Here is a 16,895-nt window from a genome sequence, read left to right on the forward strand (position 1 = left end):
ATCTGGATCGATCGTGTCTTAATTTGTCTCTGTCTACCTTTATGTTTTCTGTTCTTCTATTCGTCTGTGGCAGTCTGTACCTGTTTGGAATCCGGCTGGGTTCTCAATTTTTGTACACTAACCTGCGCTTTTCGTTTTTCTGAATATAATTAGCGTTACTGCCAAGGATTATGCGATCATGGTACAATGTTCGTCTCCCAACACTGATACTGTGTTCAAAAACGGCAGAGCCGTAATTCACACAGATCGCATCGTCCAAGATTGGTTTCGTGAGTACAAGGATGAATTGTCACACTCCCTTCACCATCAAGGTCACCAGATCTCATTATTATTGAGCCTCTGTGATCTACTTTGAGGAAAAGGGTGCATGATCGCTTTCCACTAGCATCATTGTGACGTGAACTTGCCAGTATTTTGCAGGGAGAATGGTATAAGATTCCCTTGAAAACCACACGGGACATGTATTTATCCATTATGAGAACACTGGAATGCCAATTAGTTTCCTATATCCTGTTACTCAAGGTAGTGTGTACTGTTTTTCGGTGTGTCCATATTCTTTCCCAACCCCTCTACTACCTTTACGCAAGTCGAGCCTAATGAGACGAGGTACTGTCAGAAGTAAAGCTGTAAGGACGGGGCGTGAGTCGTGCTTGGGTAACTCAGTTGGTAGAGCACTTGCCCGCGAAAGCCAAAGGTCCCGAGTTCGAGTCTCGGTCCGGCACACAGTTTTAATCTGCCAGGAAGTTTCATATCAGCGCACACTCCGCTGCAGAGTGAAAATTTCATTCTAGAAACATCCCCCAGGCTGTGGCTAAGCCATGTCTCCGCAATATCCTTTCTTTCAGGAGTGCTAGTTCTGCAAGGTTCGCAGGAGAGCTTCTGTAAAGTTTGGAAGGTAGGAGACGAGGTACTGGCGGAACTTCAGCTGTGAGGACGGGGCGTGAATCGTGCTTGGGTAGCTCAGTTGGTAGAGCACTTGCCCACGAAAGGCAAAGGTCCCGAGCTCGAGTCTCGGTCCGGCACACAATTTTAATCTGTCAGGAAGTTTCAATATTTATCCGGTTACACGTGGTTTACTAATTTTTCTAGTTTCTAATGAAAGCGCAGTGTCATAAAACTTATATTATAGAAAAATTCGAGGTCACAAATGCAGTGCACAGCCCCCTCCCTCCCCAAAGAAAACGAGATTAATTTCCTACCCGTATGTAATAAATAAAAATAATCAAAAATATACGTTGGCCTGTGTCGTAGTTCTTTATCATTATATGACTTTGTTCACAAATCCCCAGAAGATATCAGGAAGATTTAGTTTGCTTAACATTTTAAAGAGAGATACGCAATGTTATATATTTTTTTCTTATATAACCATTTTATTTTAAGGAAATGAAATGAGTAAGCAGGCATCCGATGAAAACCTATAGTCTCTACAATGAGGACTTGGAGGGAAAACAGAGACCTGAAGTTCGCTGGAAAACGTAGCTTACAGTCAGATAAGTTGAACAATCCCTAATCTTAGCTCTGTGCACCGGCTTTAAAGTTGGAGCGTTAACTTCATGTTATTGTAATGGCTCACAGTCGCTCGTTATTTCCCAGAACATTTTCTGTTTGTATTCCGCTGTCCGTGCTTACTTTACACTGTCCAGAGTAAAATGTTTCTACGTTGGCTCAGAGCTCTAGCTAATATTCGTGTGAATCCTATCTCCTTCAATCCTTTTTTGAGTGCATTAAAAAGTAACGTCGTTGTTGAAAAATCTTAGTTCTTGATTATCTGTCAGTCTCCCCAGGGAACTTTTTTCTTAAGTGAAAGCTAAGCAGAATAACTAGTAGAAATGCTGGAAATAACATAAAGTGAAATTTGTAAATTTCGTAATAATAACTAATTTGCTATCTTTCTTTTTTGGTCTGGCTTAGTTCTTTCTTGTAAGATGTATGACATTTCACAATGCATACTCTTATTGCACGACTATCATTTTGGTCTCCTTTTTGATATTTAGAATAAATAGCACAGCATCTGGTTAACTATACTAATTTAAGACACATTGGTAACATAAACAATTCTGCCATCAACCAGTAAATGACGAAATTTTGTTCTACGTGCTATATGTGTTTTATATATCCGAGTGACGTATAACGGATGCAAAAACAATGTAATCATTGTATACTCTGTAATGGGATACTTCTGGGTATTCTGACAAGTCCTTGTTTTCATTTTATGCTCAATAATTCGACGATTGTACCAGGCGTCTTCTTCAGATGCGTTACGTGTACTCGCTGCCTGGGCTCCAAACAGACTGGGGCATATTGTTGGTCTCACGCTGCTATTTAAAACTGAGTTCGATTCCCGACACCCACTATGCCCTTTGTTTCTGAGAGCCGGTACTGATACTACACTACTGGCCATTAAAATTGCTACACTACGAAATTGGCGTGCTACAGACGCGAAATTTAACCGACAGGAAGAAGATGCTGCGATATGCAAACTTTTCAGAGCATTCACACAAGGTTGGCGCCGGTGGCGACACCTACAACGTGCTGACATGAGGAAAGTTTCCAACCGATTTCTCATACACAAACAGCAGTTGCCAGCGTTTCCTGGTGAAACGTTGTTGCGATTCCTCGTGTAAGGAGGAGAAATACGTACCATCACGTTTCCGACTTTGATAAAGGTCGGATTGTAGCCTATCGCGATTGCGGTTTATCGTATCGCGGCATTGCTGCTCGCGTTGGTCGAGATCAAATGACTGTTAGCAGAGTATGGAATCGGTGGGTTCCTGAGGGTAATACGGAACGCCGTGCTGGATCCCAACGGCCTCGTATCACTAGCAGTCGAGATGACAGGCATCTTATCCGCATGGCTGTAACGGATCGTTCAGTCACGTCTCGATCCCTGAGTCAACAGATGGGGACGTTTGCAAGACAACAACCATCTGCACGAACAGTTAGACGACGTTTGCAGCAGCATGGCTCTCTGAGTACTATGGGCCTTAACTTCTGAGGTCATCAGTCCCCTAGAACTTAGAACTACTTAAACCTAACTAACCTAAGGACATCACACACATCCATGCCTGAGGCAGGATTCGAACCTGCGACCGTAGCTGTCCCGCTGTTCCAGACTGAAGCGCTTAGAACCGCTTGGCCACACCGGCCGGCTGCAGCAGCATGGACTATCAGCTCTGAGACCATGGCTGCGGTTACCCTTGACGCTGCATCACAGACAGGAGCACCTGAGATGGTGTACTCAACGACGAACCTGGGTTCACGAATGGCAAAACTTCATTTTTTCGGATGAATCCAGGTTCTGTTTACAGCATCATGATGGTCGCATCCATGTTTGGCGACATCGCGGTGAACGCACATTGGAAGCGTGTATTCGTCATCGTCATACTGGCGTATCATCCGGCGTGATGGTATGGGATGCCATTGGTTACATGTCTCGGTCACCTCTTGTTCGCATTGACGGCACTTTGAACAGTGGACGTTACATTTCAGATGTGTTACGACCCGTGACTCTACCCTTCACTCGATCCCTGCGAAACCCTACATTTCAGCAGGATAATGCATGACCGCACTTTGCAGGTCCTGTACGGGCCTTTATGGATACAGAAAATTTTCGACTGCTGCCCTAGCCAGCACATTCTCCAGATCTCTCACCAATTGAAAACGTCTGGTCAATGGTGGCCGAGCAACTGGCTCGTCACAGTACGCCAATCAGTACTCTTGATGAACTGTGGTATCGTGTTCAAGCTGCATGGGCAGTTATACCTGTACACCCCATCCAAGCTCTGTCTGACTCAATGCCCAGGCGTATCAAGCCCGTTATTACGGCCAGAGGTGGTTGTTCTGGGTACTGATTTCTCAGGATCTATGCACCCAAATTGCTTGAAAATGTAATCACATGTCAGTTATAGTATTAATATATTTGTCCAATGAATACCCGTTTATCATCTGCATTTTTTCTTTGTGTAGCAATTTTAATGGCCAGTAGTGTTCACGAAAAGCAAATTTTTTCAGCTTCTTACACTCTGGTGGATGTGAGGAGCGGCGAGTATTTAATAAATTGAGTGCCAGACGCCAGCTTTATTTAAAATGAAACTGCTGTCCTTATTTACTAGGTTTCCTGATTTCTCTATTTCGATGGACTCTTTAATTATGGTGTTCCACAAACTTGGCGTTTATGCCACGATACTGATCTCATCGTATGCATTTCCAGATTAGATTCGATGGCAGTGATCGGCGACAGCTGGTTTGCATGGTTGTTTTAGTCCGCTTTGTCGTTGATGTTCCTTGCATCTCTGCTCGACTGTTCTGATAGTCTCCCTAACGAACGTGAGACGTGCCACATTCGCGTGGTATGCGATACACACACAGCTTTCGGAGACCAAGATCGCCTTTAACGTTACAAACAATACTTTTTATCTTAATTGAAGGGAGCTAAGATACTGGATGCCATGTTTTGGTAAGTGTATACCGATTCTTTCCGGATACTGGGAGAGCATTAGATATATAAGCGATTCTGGCTTCTCCTCCTTTGCCTTAGTCTCAACCTCTTACACAGGCAATCTTGTCTTTGATTGCAGCGACTCTTCAGTTTGATTATCTGAGTACTCATTTCTTCGGAATGCTATTCGAAGGGCTAGTAATCCTTCGGCTCTCTTCGTATGAATGTTTTCGGGCTATATGGACCAGGGTCTTTAGCACCGCATTTTTTTGTGATGCGTGATGATGGCTGGAGTTGCAGAGATAGTCTTCGGTGCGCACAGGTTTTCTCTATACACGGAGACTCAAGGTTCCGTCCTTCTTCTCTTAATTCGCACGTCGGGGAAAGGTAATTGGTCCTCTTTTTCAAGGAATCTCCTCTCATTGGTTACTTCCCTAAATCTTGAGATAAGAGAATATTAGATGGGCTGTGTTGTATTAGACGTATGTTTGTAAATGAAGTGTGTGCTCCACTTTTTTAGGTGGCTGCTGGAGGTGAATGCTTCTCCATCGCTTGCTCCAAGTGATGCTGATGACCAGCGACTCAAGCATGACCTTCTCCAAGATGTATTTAACATTCTGGACTTTGAAGGAAAGTATGTCCAAAGCAAGATGTAAAATTTCCATTATCTATGTTTTTAGACTGTGTAATAATTATTCTTCTACCAGTAGTAGGTCTCCTGATTTATGATGTGTGAATCATAAACAGGTTTACCCTTTTTATAATTTTTATAATGAATTCTTTCGTTCAAGGTGCCTACCTGGTTTGCTTTCCTAAAAATACGGGCATTTTAATGATAAAGAATGTCTCGTCACTTTCTCAAATGTAGATAACAATAATTAGTTTCAGTAAATTTGTCCTCAGAACACATGTTCTACTTGCTGAAGTAACAAAGAATATAGTACTACCGAAAGTTTTACAGTCTCGATCAACATCTTTGTGTCATAGTGCCTCATTCCTTTCTCTTTACAGTTAGAGAATTGGCTCGATATACAGGGTGTCCCAGGAGGAATGGCGAATATTCAAGGATGTAACAGGAACGATCACTTGAAGCAAAAAACTGCAGATGGACACCTGCACTATTCCGAATGGATTTCCAGACAGAACACATTTAATGCACATTGTTATTGCTGCTCCCCCGTCGGAGGTTTGAGTCCCTCGGGCATGGGTTTGTGTGTAGTCCATAGCGTAAGTTAGTTTAAGTTAGATTAAGTAGTGTGTAGGCTTACGGACCGGTGACCTCAGCAGTTTGCTCCCATAAGACCTTACCACAAATTTCCAAAATTTGCACATTTTTATTTATTCAATACATTGTCAGGTTTACGCGTCTACAACATTTAGCAAACATGCGGTTTACAAAGTATCCGTTTTTTAAAAAAAGTATTTTTAACACATTCATATACAAGAAAGTCGCTGTGTGCTGGTAGTAGGCAATGTGTTGCTGTTCTTGAACAGGTTGTTGAACTTTAGTTCAGGAAAAATGGGAACTAGGAAGAACAACTGTCTCACGCAACGCCATGAAAACTTTGGTAAACACTCTACAATCAAAATTCGACATATTGGAAAGCGTCAACAGAATTCTCCGACAGTAGTAGGAGTACTACCATCGCAGAAGCTGTAAACGTAGACGATACCTGCATATTCATCCTTAGTGTGGATGCGACATTTTAGCAAGCGTGTGCGTATATAAACACAGTTAACAGATGTATCTCTCTGATACACTCACAGTCCTTCGCACTATTCCACTCACAACACACCGCGGACAATTGCACTTCAATTGGCTAGTTTGATGGCAGAAAGACATCCCGAGCAAGGAGGTTGAAAGCAGCGAGGTTAAAATAAAACGCCGACGAGGTTGGTTGGGTAGAACACATACGTTCGCACCACTGGCCTAAAAACAAATGTACATTAAATGTGTTTTGTCTCAGAAACCATTGGGAACTGGGCATATATATCCATATGAATTTTTTCCTCCAACTGCACATCCTTTCACGTACCTGAATATTGACCATTCCTCATGGGTCACATTGTATAGGTTTTGAATCATAAATTTGAATAAAACTAATAACGTTGTATTTAAATGAAAAGTGGCTTTAGAGAATCCAATGCTCTGACACATTAATTTCTGAATTTAAAATAAAGTGCTCCATAAGTTCAATGGAGAGAATGTCATACGTCGAACTGTCCGACGCTTTTGACATCGCTGACTGAATAACACTAATTTACAAACTTAACAGCGTAGGCGTCAGGGTCACATTCAATAAAAACATATTACCACAGTCTAAAAAATAAAAATAACGATAACAAACATACAAGGAATTGGAAAAAGAGCTTTTCAGTCAGAAATATCACAAAGACACACTATGTAAAATTAAGTTTTTGTATGTAATAAAATCACAATTTGATGTAAAAGTTTAGCCTTTCAAGTGGTATACTGATTCTAAGTTATTCCCGGTTGTTCATCTGTGTGGCGTCGTCCATATGGTGTGATATTTTGATAAGATACCACAAATCACCTTGTAGAAATCGCTCAGCAATTGTACGATATCATATGCCTGACTACTGTAGGACATGTCAAACCACAACTCTTTCTGCTGAATGTGTGTACACAATTAAAAAACTATTATTACGTACTGCAAAATAACTCTAAACTGTTTCATTTTATTTAACTATAAAATATATATCTGTAACTACCGGAGTACTTATGATTGCACAGGTATGTATTTATCCCAGTCTTCTATTAGTCTAGTTCCTTCTTCCCCCTTTCTGTGTCCACTTCATTCTCCCCTTTCTCTCTGTACACATCCTCCAACCCTCCTCCCCCCCCCATCCGCCCACACTCTGTCCATCTCCTCCTGTCCCTCTCTCCGTGCACCTACTCCACCCCCTCTGTCTGTCTCCTCCTTCCATCTCTCCAATCTCCTACTCCCTCCTCTCTCTGTTCATCTCATTCTCCCCCTCTCTCTGTTATCTCATTCTCCCCCTCTCTCTGTTATCTCATTCTCCCTCTCCATCTCCCTCTCCCTCTCTCTCTCTCTCTCTCTCTCTCTCTCTCTCTCTCTCTCTCTCTCCGTCTGCTCCTCCCTCCTCTCTGCCGTCAGCTACTTCTCCCTGTCCATCTCTTCCTCAAACGTTCTCTCTCCATCACCATATTATCATACCCACCCCATATACGAAGTTACTGGTTCTCACCCCCACAGTATTTCCTTCCAGGTAGTAACGTTTACTAAATTTGCATGAAATCGATCCAGGAGTTTAGGAGGAGATTTTTACCTGCGGCTCAATGTTTATGACGTCATATCTCAACTATGTGTCATGCAATTATACAATTTTGCTGGTACATTCAGTGGTATATGTACATAGTGTCTGCGAAAAATATTGCGAATATGAATAGAGTTAGTAGTAGAGAAGTAATAAATTACCACGTCATGTATGATGTGGCCATATTACAGCACGAACAACGAAAATGTAGTAAGCGATCTACTTTTTTTTCCCTTTCATCATTTTGTGGGTGGCGTCAGAAAGACTGTCTCGTAAAGCTTTGAAATTATGTATAAAATTTGTTACGAATGGTCTCATTCTCAAATATTGGGTGAATAAAGTCTGTTTATCTGCGCATCGTGAGCTACACTTCTTTTTCACCCTCACCCCCAACCCTCTGAGAGGTAGGTGGTTCAAACCCTCACAGTGGTTCTTTCCAAATGATAACAAGTTTGATTGAAATCGATACCGTGGCTTAGAAAGAGATATGGAACAAATACACATACATCCCATTTTTATAACATGTATCATTGAAAAATAAGAATCCACATACAATTTCTCAAATGACTTGCCCCATGTTTTATTGAATCTGGTACAAAAAAAAATGATGAAAGAGTACCAATACAGTACAACAGAATATAGTTCAGTATTCGTTTCTCACAAAATCGTAATGCCTGGCACTGACATCTAAGATGCGTCACTGCAGAATACGACAAGCTTTCTGGTATCACTGTCATTCATCAAAGTACGTTAACGTACTAACTGCAAACATTTCAACTCATCCTATTCTTTGTGCTTATAGGGATTACTGTCATAAGGTTTTGCACATTGTTCATGTTGTGACGTCGTAACCGCAATCAGGTCCAAGTCCAAAAGCATGGTCGTCACACCTAGCACTGAAAGCACGTTTCTCTATAGTTACACCATGCTCTCAAGCCACCAAATGGCATGTGGCGGAGGGTGTTCTGGTACCACTAACTGAACGCCACTCCCTGTTACACTCGCGAATAGCGCATGGGAAGAATGATTGTTACTAAGCCTCTGTATTAGCTGTAAATTCTCAAATGTTCTCGTCGTGGTCTTCTCGCGAGATGTATGTGAGAGGAAGTAACATGTTGTGCGACTCTTCTTGAAAAGTGTTCTCTCCAAATTCCAATAGTAAGCCTCTCCGTGATGCACAATGCCTCTCTTGTAACGTCTGCCACTGGAATTTTACTGCAACCACCAACGTACAGACAGAACACCTCCCTCCCCTCCCGCCCAGATTGAGAGTACCGCTATTTATATAAACACCGAATATTCCAGAATATGCAAACATTACAGACATAATACATTTCGAGAACCTTCTAGAAACGATAAGTAGTGAATAATAAATACTGCTGATGATCGAATTTGAACTGGGGACTCACAGCTTGCACTCCTCTGGAGAAACAGCGATCCTCTGTTTTAGAAGTTCTCACAGGAAACGACTACAGCGGCCTACATATAGATCTCGTCAGTGGCCCTCTGTATGGCATCGCTAGAGGACCCACGTGTTTGGGTCGAGTTGTCACATCTTCCTCACTCTGATGAGCATCAAAGGTAGCCCTTTCTGTCAAAGCTTCACGATCATCGAGCTCGCTTTCAGTTTACAATAAACCCCCATAGTTAATCTGCGCTTCAGGGCTGTAGCTGGGCTCCACATGGAGGACATGGAAGACGTCTCTGTGGTTTAGCCTTCTTGCTAAAGAGCCATAATCCTAGACTTTGCATGCGACATCCGACAAACGTTAAAGGATACTATACGGCCTAAGGTAGCGTATTACTAACTTCCCCGACTGTCCCACTTTCTGTACAGGCATAAAAACCGTGCCACGTCTTTCGGGCTGTACGTCACTGGCTGGTCCTTCGCGTTATAGCACTATCAGTCGTTCTGGGCGTTCAGGGACCATGTGCAAGCTATCTGCTTCTCCGGTCCTGTAGATGAGCTGTTTTACGTAATCATTCTAAGTATTGTCCGGCTGAAACGAGCCAAGTATCCATTGTTGTTTCGGCCTCGTGACAGTGGATCAGAAGGAGCAGTATAAAGCCTGTAGTGTCCTGCTTCGCTCTCTTATATGCGAATGTAATGACGGGCAGTTTCGTATCCCAGTCTATCTCTTCTGCACACGTCTCATTAAAGCGTTCTTTGAGATAACTCGTCTGTGGGCAGTCTGTAGTTCTCATCCTGTAGGTGATAACACAGTGCGAATATACCTCTCCTACTAGTCGAGACTGGAAAAGCTTTCCACAATTAAAAATCATCACACATGATGCTCTGAGTGTCAAAATGATTTTTTTTTTTTACAAGGAATTCTGCAATTTCCAGAAATTTGGCATTCAGTACAGCTTTGGTGATAACATAGCGGCTGAAGTAGTCAGTGCAGACTTATTATCCATCGATTACTATTGTAAACCTTCCAATGATATCGATTCGAACCTGATGGAATGGCGCCGATGCAAGCAGAATTGGTATCTGATGGCTCGGAAGTACCTGTGGCATATGCTTCCGTTGCATTCGTTGCAGTAGCTCGCATAGTGTCTAACGGATCTGTGGAAACCTTGTCAGTGTACCTTCGTCCGATCTCTCTAGAGTCTTGACGAATCCCAGGTGACAATATGTTGGAGCACTTGTAACGGAACATATTAAAGGCTTTACTTTATCGAAGTATGCGATACCCTCCAAATTCAACCAGTTTAATGAGTATTTATGATTATAGAAAAGTTATTGTGTATGTTAACAATGATTGCACAATGTCTCCATAAACAGTCAACCCATTAAATTATACTGAATAACTGACCCACACAAAAGTTAGTATCACTTGATCACTGATACAGCAAATGTCATCATGTAAAAACGCTAAGTTTATCTTAAATAATTAATATGAAGTACAAAAAATAGTGGCCAACTTAGGCATTTTGGATCTCCTTAAATAAAAATCACCCAGTGAAACCTATTTGTTCACTAGGAGCGTTTTCACTCAGTATTCACGTAATCAATCCTATTTTAGACGAAAACCAATGTAATTCTTAATAATTCATGTTACTTACTTATTTATGCAAATTAGAGAAGTCAATTGACAAACTTCTAAAAAACGGCCTTTTTGTAACAAAGAATTATTCTGTCAAGTCAACAAATCTGTCTGTCATTTTAATAACATGTTAAATTATGTCACTCGATGCAAATTAATAACTTTTCTGCACAAATTATGATAACAGATGTACATGTGACTTATAAACTATATCTCTTTTTAGTAGTTCTTTGACAATGTTATAAATACAAGCAGCAAGAAGGGTCGGGAGACAGTCGGAATGTCACTTTGGTAAAGTGTGTTTCTGTGTTATTGTTTGAGATGGATAAACAATGCAAAGAACATGTAAAGGAAGTACTACTTTGTGTTGTGTTATGGTCTTTGGTGGACAGTGGAATTAAGATGGCCACCAGAGTAATAAATATTTGATGTTTACATATGTGTTGGTTTCGCTCGTTCTTTATCATCAAAAGCACATAAAAAACACAGGACCTCATGTTTTTACCCTAGACAACCAGATTTAGAGCCAGCATCAGCATCGAGACACAGCAGCGATCCAGCAAGCAGCAGCGATTACTACAATGCATTTTAATGGCGCCAACCTAACATCAATTGCTAACAAGCTCCGTAAATTGGAGTGAAATAGTGCGATTATAGCAATTAGCAATATCTACGACTAGGCGACCATTACACACTACAGAAATAAATCAGGGTAATTCGCCATTGGGAAGTTGGTATGTTGAGCAACCATTTACACCCCATTCGACCACAATTCCTCTTCGACAATTTCTTTTCATTATTTGGAAACCTCCTTTGACCAGTTCCCATTTCCTCAAGGTTTCTATGGTTTTCGGCAGTACAAGATCATCCTTCTGTTCAGCAGCCAAGTTGTTTACTGCAGCGATGACTGAGATTTCATGCACTCTGCTGGTTTCGGCCACAGGATTCCTTGACATGCAGTCGACATCCTTATGTTTGCGTCCGCTTTTATATCACTGTGACGACATACCCCTTAAGCTTCAGTGACCATCTCGCCAGTTGACCTGATGGATTTTTCATGCTGGTCAGCAGATATAAAGACTCGTAATTCATCGGAACAGTCAATGGTTTGCCAAATAAATACGTCTGGAACTTGTTGATGGTTCAAACAAGGCAGTCTTTCTCACATGGGGAGGCCACGACGTTGAGATCATAGATTTAATACAAACTTCATACGTCTTTAGCAGGCCATCAAAACAACATAATATGCAAGTAGTAAGGCGCACTACTCTGGCAATCCCGAGAAAATCACAGGAGAAGTTTTACGTGTCTGTTATGTGGCGTATGTATCTGTGCGTAGGTGCTGGACGTTTGAGTTCATGGTGATCAGGTGATCAGCATTCGAGCTACAGAAGACGAGGTCTATCAGGCAATGGCCTGACTCGGTTTCCAACTTTATAATTAATTTATTTGTTTCATCATTGGTTATATTATTTCATTCATATGACATGTAAGACGTAATGTAAAAAAACACGTGTTTCAATTTATGTTTTCCATGTCAATATGACAAATACCATCCTGAAATTTGTGATGTCGAGATCACATCCGACAGGTAACTGTACATTACTCTTGTGGTCTGACACATTGTGACATACGAGGGCAGTTCAATAAGTAATGTAACACATTTTTTTTCTGAAACAGGGGTTGTTTTATTCAGCATTGAAATACACCAGGTTATTCCCCAATCTTTTAGCTACACAACACTATTTTTCAACGTAATCTCCATTCAATGCTATGGCCTTACGCCACCTTGAAATGAGGGCCTGTATGCCTGCACGGTACCATTCCACTGGTCGATGTCGGAGCCAACGTCGTACTGCATCAATAACTTCTTCATCATCCGCGTAGTGCGTCCCACGGATTGCGTCCTTCATTGGGCCAAACATATGGAAATCCGACGGTGCGAGATCGGGGCTGTAGGGTGCATGAGGAAGAACAGTCCACTGAAGTTTTGTGAGCTCCTCTCGGGTGCGAAGACTTGTGTGAGGTCTTGCGTTGTCATGAAGAAGGAGAAGTTCGTTCTGATTTTTGTGCCTACGAACACGCTGAAGTCGTTTCTTCAATTTCTGAAGAGTAGCACAATACACTTCAGAGTTTATCGTTTGACCATGGGGAAGGACATCGAACAGAATAATCCCTTCAGCGTCCCAGAAGACTGTAACCATGACTTTACCGGCTGAGGGTATGGCTTTAAACTTTTTCTTGGTAGGGGAGTGGGTGTGGCGCCACTCCATTGATTGCCGTTTTGTTTCAGGTTCGAAGTGATGAACCCATGTTTCATCGCCTGTAACAATCTTTGACAAGAAATTGTCACCCTCAGCCACACGACGAGCAAGCAATTCCGCACAGATGGTTCTGCTCTGCTCTTTATGGTGTTCGGTTAGACAACGAGGGACCCAGCGGGAACAAACCTTTGAATATCCCAACTGGTTAACAATTGTGACAGCACTACCAACAGAGATGTCAAGTTGAGCACTGAGTTGTTTGATGGTGATCCGTCGATCATCTCGAACGAGTGTGTTCGCACGCTCCGCCATTGCAGGAGTCACAGCTGTGCACGGCCGGCCCGCACGCGGGAGATCAGACAGTCTTGCTTGACCTTGCGGCGATGATGACACACGCTTTGCCCAACGACTCACCGTGCTTTTGTCCACTGCCAGATCACCGTAGACATTCTGGAAGCGCCTATGAATATCTGAGATGCCCTGGTTTTCCGCCAAAAGAAACTCGATCACTGCCCGTTGTTTGCAACGCACAACCGTTACAGACGCCATTTTAACAGCTCCGTACAGCGCTGCCACCTGTCGGAAGTCAATGAAACTATAAGAGACGAAGCGGGACTGTTTGAAAATATTCCACAAGAAATTTCCGGTTTTTTCAACCAAAATTGGCCGAGAAAAAAAATGTGTTGCATTACTTATTGAACTGCCCTCGTACTATATTACTGATTGTGAATAACGTCATTCGCATCACTATTTATCGAGGTTTGACTTGTGCTATCCAATGCTGTCTCTCGTCCTTGAAAATTTAATTGCAAGTAGTAAATAGTCAAATAACATATGAAATTCACAACAATTTCATGAAAATACACGTGGTTTTTTTCATTATATTCCCTTTCAAACGTCATATAAATTAAATAAAGTGAACAGCACTGAAAAAAGATAAATTAAAAACTAAAGTAAACTGGATCTAAACCGTTGACTCATCCACGACACTCTTGCACAGCACAAACGCTAGCTGCTGGCCCATACTGACTCTTTACGAGGAGCATCTGAGATACGTGACTTACATAATAAACGCATAAAGCTTTTTGCGATTTTCTAGGAACTGCCAGAGTGGTACACCTTCCTACTAGCACATTACGTTGTTTTACTGTCCTACTAAAAGTATACAAAGTTTGAAGAAAAACAGTGATCCCAATGTCGTGGCCCCCCCGTGTCAGTTGTAGAATAGTTCCTCTTGAACTTAGGGAGTACACTGGCAGTATAATCTAACACATTTTCAGAACCTTCCCAAATTTTCACTAGAACTGCACCTGTCCCATAGCCACTAGCATAGGTGTGAAGGCCTGCCGGAGTGGCCGAGCGGTTCTAGGCGCTACAGTCTGGAGCCGCGTGACCGCTACGGTTGCAGGTTCGAATCCTGCCTCGGGCATGAATGTGTGTAATGTCCTTAGGTTAGTTAGGTTTAAGTAGTTCTAAGTTCTAGGGGACTGATGACCACAGAAGTTAGGTTCCATAGTGCTCCGAGCCATTTGAACCATAGGTATGAAGTCGTGTCTCATTATTTTTGTCAAAAAATGCTAGGACTGGAGATGATGTTAGTGTCTCCTTTTAGACAAGGAAAGATAGACTTTATACTCCATTTCAAGAAAACTTGGTGTCTCCCTGGAGTAGTTTTTTCAAGGGGTTTGCTTTGGTATAAAAGTCCTTTTTGGATCGGGAGTAGTACTAACACCTTCTGACAAAATTCCTCGCATCACCAATGTGCCAAGGGACCAACAAATCTGTAACTGCTTTTATTTTCTCTAGATTGGTATGATTCCATCGCCATTAACTAGAAGCCCCACTATTTATATTCTTTGGCTGGCAAAGAGGTATTTTTTCAGTTTCAGATGGAGGCCTGCAGTCTGAACACGCTTCAGTATGGCTGTCATGCAGCTTAGAGGTACTTCAAACGTCTTTGAAAAAACGACAGTGTTCGCCAGATAGCAAAGATACATCATCGAATTAAGATGCCAAAGCAGGAGTCTATCATACGCTTGAAGGTGGGTGACGCATTACGTCCTGTGGTGTCTTTCTTCTTCTCAAGGCTCACAGGAGAGGACCAAAGACACTCTGACAGTTCAATATTGTCATCTTGCAACACCTTCTCCACTTGCATTGATACAGTGTTGTACCATGCACTACTTGGTCTGTCTTTTCTCCACTCCTGATTTGAAAGCATCTGAAAATTGCTGCAGCACAGCCAACAATCACCAACGTTGTTCCTCAGTCAGGATGAATGCTTTTGGCTATCCAATAGTAGTTTCCTCCACTACATTGTCTGTACTGGTACTGGTGCATGAATCTTTGTCAATGGCACTAAGCTGCCTGTCTGGATTGGTTTTACTGTGCCTTTACACATACCATCAGGAAAGAGTTGTGGATGCTCGTAACAATTAGTGATCCAAAATTCTCCTTGACCACATGCAATGCTTATGATCTCTGCTGGTATGTAAATATCTTTTGTGAGCCAGAGTAGCTTTTTGCAGTCGCAAAAGCCTTCACAGTTTAACTGAATAACTCGACTGACAACTGGAAGTCATATTGTTGGTGGTGGTGGGATAAAATAACTTCAACAGCAGATAGCCACCCCAAACAATCTTTGTTGTGTTTGCATGTTTGAATAGATTCATCAATCAGGACTGCTGATCTTCCACACTCTATAACTGTTTGATACATGCAAGAAATCCCATCCAAGAATAACAGCAAGACTATAATCTGTTCAAGTGAGAGATTCATAGGGCTGTGTTCTGCCATTCTTGCAAAACTTGTTTTTGTCATCTGGACATGCTTCCCATTTACCACATTCAGCACAGTCACTTTCATATCATGGAACATAGCCTACTTTAGCTAACAATGAAGAACGTTAGACATTACAGAAAAAGTAGTCCCTGAGTCAACTGGTGACTATCGTGATGACATCAATAAGATTTCGTGACATCTTGATAACTGTCTTCCATGAAAGATTTCATCTGTGATGGCTACACCTCTATAGATGGTCACCTTGTTTAGTCTACCTGAATGTGGTGAATAAGTCAGGGGATGGTACCCCTGTAAAGCGATGGGGAACAGCTATGACATGTTGGGCAGTGGCACTTATGGCAGTTTAAAACTGGTCAAATAACATCAAAGTAACCCTTAATGTGAAAAAGACTAATAACATAAACTTCTATATAAAGAAAAAACTGAATATGACAAAACTTAAAGTTCAAAATGAAACCATAGATTGTGTAACCAGCACAAAATTTTTGGGTATGTATGTTGATCAACAATTGAAATGGGATGAACATATTAGGATGCTTGGGAAAAAAATTAGCACAGCATGCTATGCCTTACGAATATTAGTCACTTTGTGCAGTAGTTCATGCCAGAGAATGACATACTTTGCGCACATACATTCTATAATAAGTTACGACAAAACATTCTGGGGAGCAAATGCCCAAAATGTGAAATATGTGTTCAGATTGCAAAAACGAGCTATCAGAATAATGAGCAAGACTCACAAAAGAGCACACTGCAATGAGCTATTTAAAAATGGGGTATTCTGACAATCCCAAGTGAATATATCTTACAAACAACAGTTTTTATTCACAAAAATATTCAGCAATATTTAGCAAACAGCTGCATACATGGTCACCAAACCAGAAACAGTAATTGCTTGTACCTAGACAGAATGAATAAAACTAAAACCCAAACTACTATGTTTTACCAAGGTGTCAAGATATACAATAAATTACCAAAATAAATCAAAAACATAAAGGAACTCTGTAAATTTAAAGCATTCCTTAAAGAATATTTATTAAA

General features: G+C 41.6%; 1 protein-coding gene across 1 annotated transcript in view; it reads left to right on the forward strand.

The window, feature by feature from the left end:
• The window catches only part of LOC126252308 (probable tubulin polyglutamylase TTLL9), a 97,511-nt gene that overhangs the window by 57,089 nt on the left and 23,527 nt on the right, over nt 1–16,895 (forward strand). Inside the window, exon 7 of the mRNA XM_049953191.1 lies at nt 4,959–5,072. Within this exon, the coding sequence (XP_049809148.1) occupies nt 4,959–5,072 (114 nt within the window). The remainder of the gene's footprint in view (nt 1–4,958; nt 5,073–16,895) is intronic.

The sequence above is a fragment of the Schistocerca nitens genome, chromosome 4, assembly GCF_023898315.1.
Source record: "Schistocerca nitens isolate TAMUIC-IGC-003100 chromosome 4, iqSchNite1.1, whole genome shotgun sequence".
Taxonomy (NCBI): Eukaryota; Metazoa; Arthropoda; class Insecta; order Orthoptera; family Acrididae; genus Schistocerca; species Schistocerca nitens.